Source organism: Ictidomys tridecemlineatus, chromosome 12 (assembly GCF_052094955.1).
Source record: "Ictidomys tridecemlineatus isolate mIctTri1 chromosome 12, mIctTri1.hap1, whole genome shotgun sequence".
NCBI classification, from domain to species: Eukaryota; Metazoa; Chordata; class Mammalia; order Rodentia; family Sciuridae; genus Ictidomys; species Ictidomys tridecemlineatus.
Window position 1 is genome coordinate 40451222 of NC_135488.1, and position 17065 is coordinate 40468286.

At 50.6% G+C, this 17065-nt stretch overlaps 1 protein-coding gene across 3 annotated transcripts in view; it reads right to left on the reverse strand.

Annotated features, from left to right (window-relative positions):
• Positions 1-441: 441 nt before the first annotated feature.
• LOC144369283 (uncharacterized) overlaps positions 442-17065 on the reverse strand; it is a 34185-nt gene continuing 17561 nt past the window's right edge. For 2 of the 3 annotated variants that reach the window (XM_078028667.1, XM_078028666.1), the window contains exons 4-14: positions 12782-12969; positions 11095-11303; positions 10653-10858; positions 9467-9581; positions 8058-8173; positions 7661-7891; positions 6463-6577; positions 4060-4157; positions 3780-3893; positions 2691-2805; positions 442-813 (exon numbers count right to left, since the gene is read on the reverse strand). In XM_078028667.1, coding sequence (XP_077884793.1) covers positions 608-813; positions 2691-2805; positions 3780-3893; positions 4060-4157; positions 6463-6577; positions 7661-7891; positions 8058-8173; positions 9467-9581; positions 10653-10858; positions 11095-11303; positions 12782-12969 — 1713 coding nt within the window. In that variant the 3' untranslated portion in view covers positions 442-607. The remainder of the gene's footprint in view (positions 814-2690; positions 2806-3779; positions 3894-4059; positions 4158-6462; positions 6578-7660; positions 7892-8057; positions 8174-9466; positions 9582-10652; positions 10859-11094; positions 11304-12781; positions 12970-17065) is intronic. The other variant, XM_078028668.1, reaches the window with a different exon arrangement.

A 17065-nucleotide genomic window follows, 5' to 3' on the forward strand; every position in this document is an offset into this window, starting at 1 on the left:
AAAATATTACATGACATGACCTTCTGGTTATGTAGAAAGTGGCATGTGAAGTACACATGCATGTCTTCTTCAGACATGGGATTCATTTGCAAGACACCTTATCAAGGAAAATACTCCAAAATGGGAGAAATCAGAACCACATCTCCAAAGTATTTCAGAAGAGACCAACTCCATCTGTGTATCTATCGCTCAGTCAGTGTGTGTGCTCTAGTGTGTGTGTGTGTGCGCTCTAGTGTGTCTTTATGTGTCTTTGTTTGTATTTGTACCATGATAGCCGATACTTCATTGCCCCCATTGGAAAACTGACTCAGATAATGCCATCTGCCAAACTCCTAAAAACCAAACTTCTTGCTAATACAAGGAAACATTCCTTCCTGTTGGTTTGGATGTGTCCTTTAGGAATCACTGCTACATTGAGTATACTCAAATCATCACAGTAGATCAGGTAACAAAAACATATATATTTTAAAATAATAATATATTAATGGAAACAACAAATACAGGATAGAGTAACAACTATGTTACTAAACAAGGTCAAGGACAATGGCAAACTATAGATACAAACTTTGAAGAAAATAATTATCAATGTAAATATTCCTGGGCTGCCTCAGCCCTGCCCAGGCACACAGCAGCAGAATGGTTTTGCAAGCATCCTCAGGAGGGCTGCAGCCTTCTTTGTAGGACGAGGGGGAGGTTGAGGCTGGATCCAATCATCATTCTTTTGGGAGAGGCTCCTTTTCCTCAGCACGAAGTTGGGTTCTATGTGAGGGTTCTTTGCGTAAAATACGTTGGCCTGCGCTGGAATCCTCAGCTCTGGAGAGAGAGGGGTGTACAAAATAAGGTGGCTCAGGAGGTGCTCCCTGGGACACCCCAACATCTGAGAGCCTGTGCCAGAAAAGGCCACAGCCACACACCTGAGAGCTCTCCAATTCAGCACCAATACCAACAAGACAGCCTCCACAGTCCTCCCTGAGGAAGAAATAGGCAGAGCACTTCAACAGACCTAATGTCGGTTCCTACCAAAGGCTTTGGACTCCAGAACATCCCAGGTCCTCTTACATCTGCCAAAGTACACCACTAGGGTTTGCATCTGAAATCTCCCACAAAAGGCTCCTGTGCCGAAGATTCAGTCCACACATGAGCCATCTTCATGAGTGGGTTTGGAGGGAAGCATTGGATGGTGAGTGCTCTGGTGTCAACATAAAATTCTCATTCAAGATGAATACACTACTGGGGGGTGGGAGGGACTGGAAGAAAGGTTGAGCATGGTTGGAGGAAGACCTAAACAGGGGTGCGCCCTGGGCAATAATACCTTGTTCCTGTAGGCTCCACTGAATCCTCATTCTCCAAGTAGAGGTCCTCCTTCTCCATCTTTCTCTCTCTCCCTCTCTCCCAGCCTTGTTCTCTCTCTCCCTGTCTATGCCTTTGTGGCAAGGGCTGAGGAGCTCTCCACTGCCACACACTAGAGCTTTATGGACAGCCTCAGTACACAACCAAAGAGAAAGTTGTGAAAGCCAGAGAAAAGGCCAAGGATTCCTCAAGTATGGCCACAGTGAGGACAGGCTGACCAGCACAAATACCACATTAGAGCCATGCTTCTGCATTGGTGGAGCCCACCTCCATGTGAACCAGGCTTCTGAGAATGGAGGCCACATTCCAAATGCTGCCCTATTGAGAACAATGGTTCCAAAGGCCAGCAAAGGGAATGCTTCCCTCCAACATGGTGTATGGTCCAGTGATGCCATGACCCCAAGTGGGGGAATACAACAGCCCGCTTCTCCTTCCTCTGAACACGTGTTTCCTGTCACCCTCCTCTAACCTAGAGCCTGTTCTCCATCCCTTCTGGGTTGGATGTGAAGATCTCTGCTATGAAATTCTAAGGCTACCAAGGCCCCAGACAGACTTCCTCTTCCAATGATTCTACTAACCTAACAGTAGGTTAAGATAGGAGACAAGTGATTCTAGAACTCGTAGGGATGGTGGTCTTCAGCATACATAGGCTGGGATAATGGCTGCTGTGGTGTTTGGCTCACAAAAACCAACCAACCAACCAAGGAAAAAGCGCTGGCATTATTATCAGATGAGCTTTGTGGCTCCGTGCTCAGGAAGTTAGGGATCATAACCTGGCTATTGTGATCACTCCTTGGCAAGTGAACTCAGGTACAGAAGACCATGGAATTTATGCAAAGACAGATGATTCAAGCTGTCTCCCAGGCTGTGTTTTCTTCCCAATTTCATCCTGTTACTGCTTGCTAGAATCCTGGCAATGCTCTGCCAAGGCAGTGGTTTTCTGGTCACACAGAAGGCATTCAATCCTACTGCTTCAGTCCACAAAATGCCAGTTCCCTCGTTAGCCCATGCATTCCATGTTCCTCTGAAACCACTCCTATCCCAGACCATGAAAGCATACTGCTCATGGAAAGAGGCTTTCCTCCTCACTCCTCAAAGATGTCAGCTTTGGATGCCTGTTCATGTACAGGGGAGGCACCTGGTGGGGAGCCACAATATCCACTGGGGTATACCATTGGACCTCAAGACCTTCCACCAGCAGAAGTGCAGTTGGCTTTGTGCACGAACCCAACACACCTATTGGAGTGTTCTTGGGGGTCAGAGACTACACTTTGGTGCTAAGAGTTGACCTGAGTCCACATCCTGACCCTTGCTCTCTGCCATCTGATTGTCCCACTTACTGTGACGGTGAGAGATGATTTGGCCCAGCTCATAATCCTCCGGCTTCTCCTGAGTAAGCAAGTGCAGCTCGAGGGCCCTGCGGATGACGACAGGAGCCCGATCTTGGCAGGTCACCTGGAGCAGCATGGGAGACAGGCCTTCAGGAAATGGGCCTTGAAGTGACTACTCAAGGACAGTGGGCAGGGGCATTCTGGAGGCACCTCCACTCTAAATACAAGGGCAACATCAATGACCCTACTACCTGAGGCTGACCTCCTGCTCATCGCATGGGCTCTTCCCATAGGCTACTAGCCCAATCCTTGTACATAGGACTTCCTGGACCTGCCATTGCTCTTTGTGGAGCTGCACTCCTCTAGAAGTGAAAGGACCCCACTACCTGCATACAGATGCAATCTCATCCCACAAGTTGAGAGGAATTGGACAATAGCCTCCAAGATCCCAGGTCCGCCCGAGGATGCAGGCGGCATTGGGAATGGCCTAGGCACAAAACCTACAGGCTTTGGTCTGGATTGCCAGGGCCCAAATCAGACCCAGGAACATGACCACACACAGGAGTGACGAAAGATAGCCATGAGAGCTCCTGGCCTCCAGAGGCTCAGTGCTGGCTGGGGTGTAGGAGGGCACCTCATCCAGCAAGGGTGGTCATTGGGTTACCTGGACATTTAGTGTGCTTCCTCCACATCCATACTGACTCTGCAGAGAGACCCTCTCAGCTCCTTATTCAAGGAACATGCAGAACCTCACACTGCTGTCCTCCTCCATAGACCTTAGCATCCCATAGAGTGAAACCTGCAATCTAGGTCCTGGCCTGTTCTCATCTGTCACCCATACCTGCCTCTGCCCTTCTGGACTGCATGCTGCCACCTGACACACAGACTCCCTCAGACATGGTGGTGGACAAGCTGCTGCTCTCCCTCATCTCAGCTCCAGCCCTTCACACTGACCTCTCCCTTCTTGATTCCCATCTATCCTCCTGATCATCCAGAAGCTCCAAATTCAAGAGGGCATGAGTAGTCCATGGTATTGGACCAGTGTCTGCTCCCCACCCAGGTGTAAGCACCAGGGGACACCCCTGCTCCCAGGCTTACCAGGACACTCTTGGCCATCTTTGGACTTTGTGTTTCTAAGTGGACACGAATTAAGCAGGTGTCTCCCATCTGGAAAAGCGGCCTGGAGCACTTGTTGCAGGTTGATTCTGAGAACTGTGGGGGATGGAACATCAGCAAACCCAGAAACAGAAAGCCACCCCAGCCTGTCAGTTGGCTCTATGGGCTTCTAGCACATATGTCCAGGTGCTGAGGCTTCTTATTTCCCCAGGTGGGAGTGGAATGGCAGCACAAGTACAGCTTGAATAAGGTAGGTGTTTACCTCCTTTCTCTTGAACTCAGGGCGTTTCCTCACGATGAAATATTTTACCCGAGGATTCATAAACTGATACATGAGTGAGTGGTCAGGGACCTTGATTTCTGCAGAGCAAAGTGGAGAGAATTGTTAGGTGGCACTCAAGGATTAGACCACAAAACACCCACAACCCCTGAGAGTCTCCGCCAGGGCGAGCCTGCACCAGAATTGAGAGCCCTCCTATCCAGCTACAGTGCCACCAAAGACTCCCTCAGTGATTCTTCCCTGGAGAAGATGATGTACAGGATTCTAAACCAAAAGAGCACCTGGCAATGGAAACAGCACCTTGGGCCCAGAACTTCTCAGTGCAGGTTGGATCTGCCAAAGGGACACTGCTAGGCTCTGCATCAGGATTGGCAAAGGCTCCTGTGCTTAGGCCTTTCTCCCCAGGGCAGCCATGCTCACACATGGGCATTCAGGGAAACGTTGGATGGTGGGCGAATTCATCCCCTTGCCCTGGATGAATCCACTCATGGATGACTACGCCGAGGGGAGGTGGTACCCATCAGAGGTGTGTTGGGCATGGACATGGGAGGACTTCAGCAGGGTGGTGCCCTGGAGAACTCTATTGTTTTCTAGGTTCGCTCTCCTTCCCCTTGTTTCTCATCATGAGCTGTCTGCTTGGTACTTTTATTCTGGTTCTTGTTCAACTTCTGGCTCTTCTTTCTGTCCTGCATCTTCTTGTAGTTCTTTCTGGGTCTTTTTCTTGTTCTTACATCATTTCTTCTTGTTCTTCTTCTTGTGTATCTCCCTCCACTCTTCCTTCTGTTCACCTCCTTCTTTTTCTTCTTCTTCCTCCTGCTCTTCATCGTGTGATCCTCTCCCCACTCAGTTGTGTCCTCTTTCTCCTCCTCCTTCTCCTTCTATCTCTGGCAATGGTGGGGCGTCCTGAGGAGTTCAAATCTATCACACTCTTCTGCCCAGATGCAGCTTCTGTTTAGTAGTCCAACATGAAATCAGTTCTCAATCAATGGCCAGGAGTGAAACCAAGACCAAAGACAAGTGACTTCCTTTCTTTGTCATTGTCACAGTCAGGAAAGACTGAATAACAGACACCGTATTCTGGATAGGCTTCTACCTGTGGAAGTCCGCACCTCATCTGGACCAGGATTGCTAAAATAGATTCCACCTCCATAAAGTTTCCCCAATGAAAACAAGGTTTCCAAAATCTAGGAGAGGGCCAGCATCACTGCCACCCTCCTGCCATAAGGCATAGATGCCATCACACCTAGTGGGTTCCAGGCCCCCCGTAGTCCTCCCTTTTGACGTCTGTTACACACAAACCTCCCCTGGTCTGCAGCCTGCTCTCAACTGATGCTTGTGTTGAAAGTCTGTTTCTGAAATCATCTTCGTAGTTTCTCAGTTTGGTAATTCCTTATTGACTGGCTTATTTTTGTACCAGGGATAAAACCAGAGGCACTTAAGCACTGAGACCATTCCCAGGCCTTTTTACTTGGGTACAGGGTCTCCCTAAGTTTCTGAGGTTGTTTGGAAATCCCCATCCTCCTGCACTGCCTCCCAAGTCCCTGAGATTCGCAGACACTGCCCCTTGCCCAGCTCCTTGCACCTCAGTCTTCCTCATGTGTGAGACAGAGCCAACTCAAATGAGGTGGTGTGGGAAAATTGGAAAACTCACTTACGTGCCCGACAGATGGTGGGTTCTATTGTGGACAGGCTGGGATGGTGGAGGCTAGGAGTGTCTGGCTCACAAGAAAAGAAAGAGCACTGGCATTGTAGACAGCTCAGCATTGTGGCCTCTGTTCTTCAGATGCCCTTCTTTGTTGCTGGAAGGAATAATAACCTGGCCATTCTGATATCTTCAGGAGATGGGCACCCAGGCACAGAGGACTTGGAATTGTTCCCAAAAGAACCCAAACAGGCTGTCCCCTAGCCTTGACTTCCTCTTTACTGAGTCCTGTTCCCAGTTGCTGTAATCCTGACATTCCTGTGAGTAGGCAGGACTTCTCATATCCTGGCCATGGATTGGGACCTGTGCTGCTTCTGTCCATAGCAATGCTGATCCAATCAGGACCCATGTTCTCCTCCTCTTCATTTGAAGGCATCCTTATCGGTGAGCCATAAACCAAACTGATGATGGATTGAGCCTCTCTCTGCCTTGCCCTCATGGATATTAGCTTTGCATTGCCAGACCAGGTCCAGGGGAGAACACATTTAGGGAGGTTCAGCAGCCCCCTTGGGCCTCATTGAGCACCTCCTCCACATTGGACACGCCCATCACTGCACTTGGTCTCCCGCACCAGGCCCACCACACTTTGGTATTTTGTGGCCAAGGCCCACTTTCTCTTGGATGTGAGTTATCCTGAGCCCACTGTGGATCATGTTTCCCCACTGTCTGATTGTCCTACTTACTCTCATTCTCAGAAATCATTCTCAGCAGCTCAAAGTTGTCCACATCCTCCTGCTGCAACAAATTTTGGTCCAAGGCCCTTCGGATGAGGCTCGTCACCGTATCCACAAAGGTCACCTGGATCAGGGTGGGATAAATGTCATCAGAGAATGGCTTTTAGAGGAGCTACCCAGAAGACTGTGGTCAAACATTCAGGAGAAATCTCAGCTACATATACAAGGGCACAATCTTGTTATCCTGCTACCTGAGTGTAGCCTCCATATACCCCCTGGGTTCTTGCAACGTGCTACTAGAACAATCTTGGTACAAATATCTGCCTGTACCTGCCATCTCCCCTCCCCCTGGGGAGCCACATTCCACTCAGGTCAAAGGACCAAACTGCCTATGCACAGACACACTCTCATCTCACTCAGACGAGAGCAATGGGCCAGGGATCTGCGCACCAAGTATGCTCTGGGGTGCAGGCTGCCTTTGTGGGTGGAAGAGGCAGACACACTGAAAATTTTGGTCCTGACTGCCACTACACAAAACAGACTCAGATACAAGAGTGTGCACTTGAGTGCTTCAAGACAGCCTTGAGAGGCCCTGGCCTCTGGAAGCTCGGTGCGGGTCTGGTTGTAATGATGTACTTGACTCAGCACTGGCAGTCACTGAACATGTCTCCTCTGCAGCTGGACACCTGCAGTATTAGCGTGTCTACTGCACATCCATAGAAATTCTGCCAAGAACCCCTTTAGCTCCGCATTTACATACATGCAAAGGCTAACATTCCGAAGCTTTGGCATGACCCCCCAGGTGATCCCGACCCCAAATTCCCACACCTAGTCATGCTAAGGAGGTTCTCTTCCCTGCTACAAGAAACACATCCCCTCCTATACATGTGACAAGTCACTGCCACCTCCTCTCCTCCAATCTCACTCATTGAGAATACCAAGTTCTAGGCACTGCAGCCTGCACCCTGGACATATCTCTGACTTCATCTGTCCACAGAACTTCCGTCTGCACTTCTGGCGTGCAAAACCCACACTACACACACCCACTCACCACTGGAGCTGGGCATGCTGAGGCTCTCCCTCCTCAGGTCAAGCCCTTAAGACTGACCTCTCTCTTCTTTATTTCCCACCACAGCCCCGGGGTTGGCTGTGTCTCCTGCCTTCCACTGTGTGGACACCCAGGAGGCAGCCCTACTGTCGGGCTTACCAGGATGCGCTTTGACTCTCTCAGGCTCTGTCCCTCTAGGAGGACATAAACAAAGCGGTTGTCTTCCACCTGCTCGCTGGAGTGAAGCAGTGAGGAGCTGCTACTGGTGACTTTTCTCATGCACCACTCATTGCTTTGGGTGGCCTGGGGCAATGATCCTGCAGCCACTGCAGAGCTGCTGCTCACAGCTGCTGGGGTCCTGGATGCCACTGCCACAGAAGGCTCCAAGAACTGTGGGGGATGACAACATCAGCAAAGCCCAGCACCTGCACCCCACCCAGCCTGGCAGTTGGCTCTGTGGGCATTCTACAACATCCATCCAGAACCTGAGGTTCTTGTCCCCTTGGAGGATGTGGAGTGGCACCAGGAGTAAAGAGTAAAGAAGGTGACTGTTTACCTCCTTTGGCTTGAACTTCAACGACTTGCTGGCATCTGTTTCCCGAAGAATAAAGTTATAATGCACTCCTCCAATCAGGCCGCCATATACTTTCGCATTAGCAGGGACCCTCAGCTCTGGAGAGGCAGGGGCAGAGGCGTGGTAGGTGACACTCAAGGAATACACTACCCAACATCCCCCACAACTGAGAGCCTCTGCCAGCTCAGGTCTCATACACAGACCTGAGAGCCCCCGAATCCAGCTACTGTTCCACCAAAGACTCCCCACTGATTCCTCCCTGAGGACCCTCTATGCACAGGAGGTCCAGTACAGGAACACCTTTCAAAGAAATAGCCCCTTGTACCCCAGACTCTCTTAGTTCACGTTGGACCCAACAAAGAGAAACAGCTAGACTTTGTATCTGGATTGGTCAGCAAAGACTCATGTGTTGAAGGTTTTCTCCCCACTGCAGCAATGATCACAGGTGGGTTTGGGGAAAAGCATTTGATGGTGGGTGCCTCCACCTTGCCAGTGGATTCATACACTCATACAGGGCTACACTCATTGGAGGGGTATGGTTTGGTGGTGTGTTGAGCATGGCTGGAGGATGTCCACAGCAGGGCTATGCCATCCAGAGCAATATATTTCTCTTGAGTTCCCCACTACTGCATTTCCTGCTCATGAGTATAAATCTCATTCACATTTTTAATCAATGTATTGTTATACTTCTTGTTCACCTTGTGTTTCTCCTTCTTGTTCTTGTTCTTCTTCATCTTCTCCTCATGCTTCTTCTTATAGTCATCTTGAACTTCTTATTCATGGTCTTCTCCTTCAACTTATTTTCATTTTTCTACTCCTCCTTCTCCTCCTCCTCCTCCTCCTCCTCCTCCTTCTTCTTCTCTCTCTCTCTCTCTCTCTCTCTCTCCCTCCCTCCCTCTCTCTCTCTCTCCAAGAACAGTCTACAAGCTGTGAAGGGTTCTATTCTACTACACACTTCTCTCTAGAAATGGCCTCTGGTCCTAAGTGGACTCAGTTTGCAATAAATAAAAAGATTGGAAGCCAGAAATGATTCTTCATTGAACTGCTTTTCTCATGTACTCATCTAGGTCAGGAAAGGCTGCCAAAGTAGGCACCCTGTGGTTGTCTGTCTTCTTTGACACAAGACAAAGAAGCCTCTCTTCTTGGCCCTTTGTGGATAATAGCTTTGCAGTGCCTCCTCAGGCCAAGGAAAGAACACGATAGGCAGGTCCACAGCCCCTGGGGAACATGAAGAACCTGCAGATTTATGCCCCATCATTACACTTTGTTTTGTGCACAAGTCCCACCATACTCTTCCTGGGCATTGGGCCAACGCACACTGTGTTTTGTCTCCCAGTTATCGTGAGCCCACTGTGACTCACTGCTCCCTACCCTCTGATGGTTCCACTTACTCTGATGGTTCCAGACAATATGCAGAAGCTCATAGTTTTTTGGATCCTTCTGCTGGAGCAAGTGTACATCTAAGGCCTTGCGGATGACGACTGGAGTCCTGTCCTGGGAGGTCACCTAAGCAGGGTTGGAGAAAGCTCATCAGAGAGGGAATTTGGGAGTAGCTACCCAGAGGACAGTGCTCAAGGACAATCAGAGACAAGTGAGCTCTCAACACAAGGGCACCATCTTGATACCCTGCTACCTGAGGCCTTCATGTGATCATGTGGGGGTCTTCCTATGAGCCTCTAGTCCAATCTTGGTACAAGAGTTTGCTTCAACCTGCTATGCCCTACAGGGACAAGGGAATAAGGACCAAAAGGCTTTGTACAGACACACTCTAGTCCCATCAAGATGGGAGGAATGGTCCAGTGGACTTCCATATCCCTGCTCTCGTCTGGGATGCAGCTGCATTTTTGTGTGGACAAGGCACAAACCCTAGGTGCTTTGGTCTTGACACCCAGGCACAACACACACTAGGACTCTTTAATGATAGGCATGGAAGCTGCTGGGCTCGAGAGTGTCAGTGCTTGCTGGGGTGTCAGAAGTTTCGGACCCAGCAGGTGCAGTGGTTCAACATGGCTCCCTGGAGGTGGACACCAGAGTCTCATGATGGATACTCCACACCCAGGAAGATCCTGTAGAGAGAGCCGCTAAATCTCTATTCACATACATGCAAACTAGGACACTAATGGGCCCCTCCAAGGCCCCCAGTTCTCTGTGACCCACACCTACCCACCCTAATCATTCTACAATGGCTCCCTTCCCTTCAACCAGCAACATATCCCCTCCCACACACAAGAAAATGACTGCCAACTCCTCTGCTTACACCTCCACGGTTCAATATACTCCTCCTCAATACCAAGGTCAGTAGAGGATGGCCTGTACCCTCGATATTTCTCTGACCTCCTCTGAACCCAGCACTCACTCCTGCACTTCTGACCTGCACATCCCCAAACACGCAGGCCCACTCGCACCCAGACCTGGCATGCTGCTGCTCTCTCGCCTCTCTCTTCCTCACTTTCTGCTCTCCTTCCTGACCTTCCAGAAGCTCCAGTTCAAGAAGACAGGCCTAGTCCAAAGTGTTTGCTGTGGACTCGGTCTTCCCCACTGTGGGCTCCCAGGAGACTCCCCTGCTTGAAGACTCACCAGGATGCTCCTATACTGTGTTGTCCTTTCGTTTTCCAGGTAGATGCGAATGACGCACCTGCCTCTCATCGGATTGGTATATTTGGGCCGTGGGGAGTACTGAGTGGAGACCCCTGATGTCCTGGACTCCAGCTCTGCCCCTTCCCTGGGAGAAGGCTCTGGCTCTGGGGTTGGCTTAGGAGCCATGACAGGAACTGAGCTTGTAGCTAGAGGAGAAAAGATGCCAACATGACTGCCTTGCCCTGACCTTCCCACAGACAGACAATACCCCTGCTGCCAGGAAGAACTCAGACCCTTAGCCCACACAGGACCTCTTTGCAAACTAGGGTCACTTCCTGAATGGACAAAGGCTTATCCTAATTTCTAACCCAACACCAGGAATACAGACTACCTGCAGTGGAACAACAGTCAGACCTTTCCTCATATACCCTTAGGTACTCACCACAGTCCGCCTGGCTCTCAGGCTCTGCCTGGCTTGATATGCCATCTTCAATTGGGGCCAGGAGGTGGTGTGCTTGGTGCTCCAGGTTAAAGCCACTCAGGAGGAGCCACACGTACGGCAGCAGCTGCTGTAGACTCAGAGAGCCTGGAGGCTGATTGGAAGCCTCGGTGTGGAAGTTCACCCAGGTCCCCAGGAAAGAAGATGAGGCACTGTGGGGAGGCAGGTGTGGAGTCAGCAAAACCCTGGCCTAGCCTTCGCCATGGCCTCCAGAGCAAACCTCTGACCCTACCCTCCTGAACCGTCCCTGGTTCTGAACACACCAGTCCACCTCAGGCAAGACACAGTGGCTGTACAGGCAGGGACAGGACAGGTCGCTAGGCAAAGAACCTTCAACGAAGGAGCGTTAGATTCATGGTATGACCAGCTCTCCCCTCCTCTGGGCAGGCCCGACACTCTTCTTCCTCTTGGCTACCTGTTCTCCAACCTGGAATGCACCTTCCGGGAGTGTCTGTCCTCCTGCCCACTCTTCTCAGGGCTCAAGAGACACCTCCTCCCCTGGCGAGGGCTGCAATGCTACCTCATTCTCTGTGAGCTCTCACTGAGTCCCCCTGAGTAGCGGTGGACCTCTCTTTTCCCATGAGTGCAGACCACATCTCTGTGGCCCTGAGGGAGGACAGGGAGGTGTAGAGTAGGGGATCCATTATCCCAGGGCCTTCCCCAGAGGACCATGATTACCTACAACTCCCTGCCTTACCCCTCCTACTGTTGAAGCCCCACACCTTACACTGCAGGCAGAAAACTGAATGGGGGAGAGCAGTCTTTCCTCAGCCTTCCCAAGTCAAATCACCTTGCAGGTCCCTACTCTAGAAACAGGAGCCCACCCTCTTGACCCCAAGACCATTCCATGTTGAAGTTGATCCAAGGGTCCACCATAGTCACTGAAGAGGACAACGTGCAGTTATGCCCCATGGAGTCAGGGATGCAGTCACATGTAGGATATGTACTCATGGCACCTGCGGTTTGAGGCTGACCCCCATGGAAAGGGACACAATGGCAGTCATTTGCACCCCATTTTTCACTGAATTATGAAACGTGACTAGAAACGTGTCTTCACACAGTGGGTGCTTTCTCCATGTTCATCAGTGAATGAGCCCAAACTGCTGATTCCCACATATCTCTGGGTGTGGGAGCTGCCATGTCCAAAGCCCCTGTCCAGCTATGTCCCAGCTAGGACGCTCTGTCCCACTATGGAAACTAACATGTCTTTATTAACCCAAAAGTGCTTTTCCCAAGGCCCGAGTTTTGAGACGCCTCTGGCACAGATCTACATTCTTCACAAAGCCAACATCACACCAGAAAGACCACCTGGCCTCGCTGAGTCCACCTGGGAATGAGCTCAGTGCACACCATTGAGCTGTGGTGCCCAGTGTGTGGGGACTGCTCCACGGACCTCTGTGGATCAGCTGGAGTCAGGATGGTTTCTCTGCCTGAGAGGGGAAGTTCACTCCCCTTGCAAGGCTGTGGCAGGCACCTCCAGGACTCGTCCCATCGGGGCTGACATTCCACTATGAGTGTGGTCCTCTATCTCACTAGGTATCACAAACCTTTGGGTCCCTGAGAGGCACATGGCAGCCGCAAGACAGGCAAGAGGGGGCTACACACTTGGGCTTGGTGGTCTGGTGCTTACCTTGGGAACAAGAGATCCAGCACCTGCTGGGTGGGGATGAAATCCCAGGAGATTAACCCCATGTTGCTGCTGAAATGTAGGTTTCTCCCACAAATGACAGGCAGGAGCTCATTCCTAAGCTGGTCCTGCCTGTAAGGTTCAAGGCTCTGTACCCTGAAGGGCTCCTCCGTGTTCTCATCATTTTCACCCTGGGTTGGGACCAAGAATGGTGGGTTCAAAATGGAAATGGTGACAAACAGAAAAATGACTTGTGCCAATACACTAGAGTCAAAGCACAATGGGACAGTTCCCATCAGTACAAACACACACACACACACACACACACACACACACACACAGAGTCAGAATAGGAATCCTGGGCCATTCATCAGGGATCAGACTAGAGAGCCTGCTGGGCTCACCTGCCCTGTGCTACTTACTGTTACTCTTGAGCTCCTCTGCGACAATCGCCAGAGGCTCTGGCGTCTAAGATGAAGCCTCACCCAGTGCATCCACAAAAGGGCTAGTTGGCCCCCCTGAGATTCCTGGGAGCCTGAGGCTCGGCATTGTTTGCAACCACAGGAGAACATCCTTCTCCCTCCAGTTTCTCCAACCAAATGAGCTCGGATGGCTTGGTCAGTTAAGTGGGTGCCTGGATACCAGGGTTCCATGTTCTGTTTGATCCATTGTCAAGGCAATGATGTCATTTCCTGTGCCCATACCTGAGCCTCTTTTCACATAAGACCACTTTCAAAAGCCCTATGGGCTTCTGATTTCTCCTCCATGCCTACCCATCTCAGGTGCGCAGGTGTTCACCAACAACTACCCAAACATCTCCACCAAAATCTGCCCTGCTTGGTGCCACTAGAGTTCCAGCTTGGAGCCTTCAAAAATGCATTCACAACCAGTCCTTCCCTCTCAGCAGCTTTTGGACTCTGGTCCCATTAATGTGCAACTCATGCTGTTCCCAGTCTTTTCTGGAAAGTAGGGTAGCATCTAATATCTAGGGTTTATTGTGTCTATTGGCCCATAACACCCTCTATTCTCCTGAAACCAGAGATGGGACTCACAGGTGGCTAAAGCACAAATGTAGAGATGGGACAATCACAAGAAGGGCAGAGACAAAGAATGCACCCTAACTCAATCAGGCCTGTGTCCCACACAGGAATGTGGCCAATGTCCGTCCCATCGTGACTGCAGTACCCTCTCTACACCATGGCAAGTTGGAGGGGACTGAGAGGCAGAGGCTGCTCCCCTCTGCCATACAACTTCCCAAGGCTTCTCCTAAGATTTCAAAAGGGCCAAGTGTGTCTAGTGTTGGGGTCTCACAGAGACTCAGAGGTACCACAGCATCCTGCTGCCCAGAACCGGTTCACCCCTCACCTCAAGGGGGCTCAGCCTCTGAATTCATAAGAATTGAAGTGGGTACAGGTGATGGGATATCACCTCCAAGACTGAGTTATGCCAAGTCCATGACCCCTGTCTGCATCCCTATCTCCAGCAACACTCCCCTCTCTCTCTTTCCTCCTCAGAGCAAACAAATCCATTTAGCAAGTGTGTCCTGTGATAAAGACATGACAGTCACGCATCCTCTCATTACAAAAACACTGAGGCTCAGCCAACATAGATCCTACCAGGAACACAGGCATAAACTCAGACTCCGATCCTCCCAGCCGAGCCTCAGTGAAGCCTGGACTCCCAGCCTCCTGAGAAGAGGAAACAGAGGTGCCTAGCCGAGCCACCTTGGATGCAGCCGCACACAAACTGAACTCATCAATGCCCCTTGCTCTCAGTTGTGAGTAAGAGGGGAGGTGGTGTTTCACAACCCTGGACATCAAGTGCAGTCTCCAGGCTTTGGGGTGTGCCCTGGCCTCTCTCTATCTGCCCAGGCCCTCCAAACCACACTGGCCTCTTACCCAACCTCCTCCTAGGGCCAAACTCAATCCTGCCTCTCAATTTCTGCTGCCTTCCCCAAATGGAGAAGGGCTGGCTCTCTGTTATCATGCTGGTATCAGCAGCAATGCCACCCCACTGACATAATTCTGAGTCCCAACCTAGGCACTCCAGCTGTCTTTGCCACACCTGGCCTGTTTGGGCTCTGGCTCTTGCTCTTTTCTTTCACGTGCATGTGTTTTGAGGTTTTGAGTTTCTCCCACTGCAGAACTGCAGCTGTAGCAGGGTAGAGCTCATGAGGGTGACATTCTGAGACACATCCAATCCCATCAGGACTGTGAACTGGGGTGATGCTGGAACACAGTGATGAGTGAACACATGGGAGGTGGTTGGACCCACCTTGCCTCTGAGTGGCTTCCTTTCAGGACAGGAATGTAGGGATGGGAGCCCCTGGCATGGGATGCTTTGCACAAGGCGTGACCACGGGCTCTCTTTCCTGGCAAAAATGGCTCCAATCAGCATGGAGAGCACTGTCATTCCTGGTGGCTAACAACAGCCCTGGACCCCAGAAAGGAACCCAAACTCAAGATTAACGTCCGAGTGTGCGTGTCCTCGAGGAAATGAGGTCTCCTAATCCCAGGTGCAAAGGGGTAAGTCCTCTAACTCCCGGGCCCATGAAGGGACATCTGAGTTTCCCTTGTCCTTCTTTCCCTCTCTGAACCCAGGGTGTCCTCACACTAACCACAGTTAGGACCCTGGCCTCATTCCCCAATGAGGATCATTAGGCTCCATAAAGGACAGTCTCTAAGATGCTCAGTGGACCAACACCCTCTGCACAACCCATAACCCTATTCACCCAAGAGGCAAGAGGATTTCTATTCAGAAAACCAGGAAAGGGAGAGCCTTTCTCAAGGACACAAGGACATTAGTGAGTGAGGGTGTGATTAATGGATGGAGAACTATTTCCACCACCAACTTCCAGGAGCATATATGGCCCTTTGGAGAATTCTGCAGTGTGTTGGTGAATAAGGAGAATATGTGAATCCAGGGGTCACTAGGTCCTCTCAGCCATAAGGAGGGAAACTGCCATAAAGGAAGTAGGACAAGGGTGCGAGGAATGCTCACTGGTGGGAGATCGGAAGGAAGGAAAGTGTACTCATTAGAAAAGTGTCGCCTGAAAATTCTTAGCCAGCCAAAAGTCGTGCAAACTTGTGTGGGAAAAGAGTCTTTGCACAGTGATGAAGCTAGGAGCTCACATGATGGAACACAGCATCAACTGGGACCAAATCCAATATCTGATATTCTTGTAGGAAGAGGAGAGTCTGGACCAGATACCAGGGAGACTGGGGGATACCGGCTATGTGAGGTTGGAGTCAGGACGGGATGCCCATATGGGAACCACAGATCGTGGGCAGCAATAGGAGAGTGGGCAAGGGCTGGGAGAGTTGGGGGACAGTCCCCTAGGAACCTGTGAGGTGTTTTGGCAGTGGGACCGCCCAACACCTTGTGTGTTGAGCCCCTGGAGCTTGAGAGAAGGCCCTTCCTCTGTTGTTGGCCACCCAGTTGACAGAGTTTGGTTGTAGCAGGCCTAGGACCCAGATGAAGGTCTGAGCATGTTGGCCATGCAGGGTGGATCTGGACCGCAGACACACTCTGATGACTGTAGGGTCTCAGCCCTGCATCAACACAAGCACCAAGTCAGGCCAGGTGGGGAAGGGCTAGGAACACACTCTGGGGGCTGGTGCCTATATTACTAGGAGCACTTCTGACCCCATTTCCCTGATCTGCTGCCAACACAAGCTACAGAGGAGGGTAGAGGGACACAGAGCATGGATTGTCCCCACTCAGTGGGCCCAGGCATGTACCATGGCCAGCAGCCTCGTGCCTTGCCCGGTGAGTCCTGAAGCGGCCCCCTCTTCCCAATCTGAGAGCTCTTCCCTTCCTCATGTGCTACTACCTTTCCACTGTCTCTGGAAATATCTACTTGCTGTGGTCCTCAGGCAGTTTATGATTTAAGTTAAAAAAAAAAACAAAACAAAAAACAGGTCTTGGTGCTCAAAAATATTTGATTTGCCCATCCTCATCCCCCAACCCCAATGTTTTCATTATTTCCTCAACATATGAAATTTTACTAGCAAAAAGTTAATTTTGAATTATACAAAGTTGATTCAAATAACAGTGGTATACATAATCAATCACCGTACTTTCAATGTTTGTTCTCCTTTCCTGTTAGAAACTGCTCAGAAAAAAGAGAACAGAGTGGGCTGGGGATGTGGCTCGAGTGGTAACATGTTCGACTGGCATGCGCAAGTCAGTGGGTTCGATCCTCAGCACCACATGAAATAAAATAAAGATGGGTCCACTGAAAACTGAAAAAATAAAACAAACAAACAAAGAGAACAGAGGACAGAC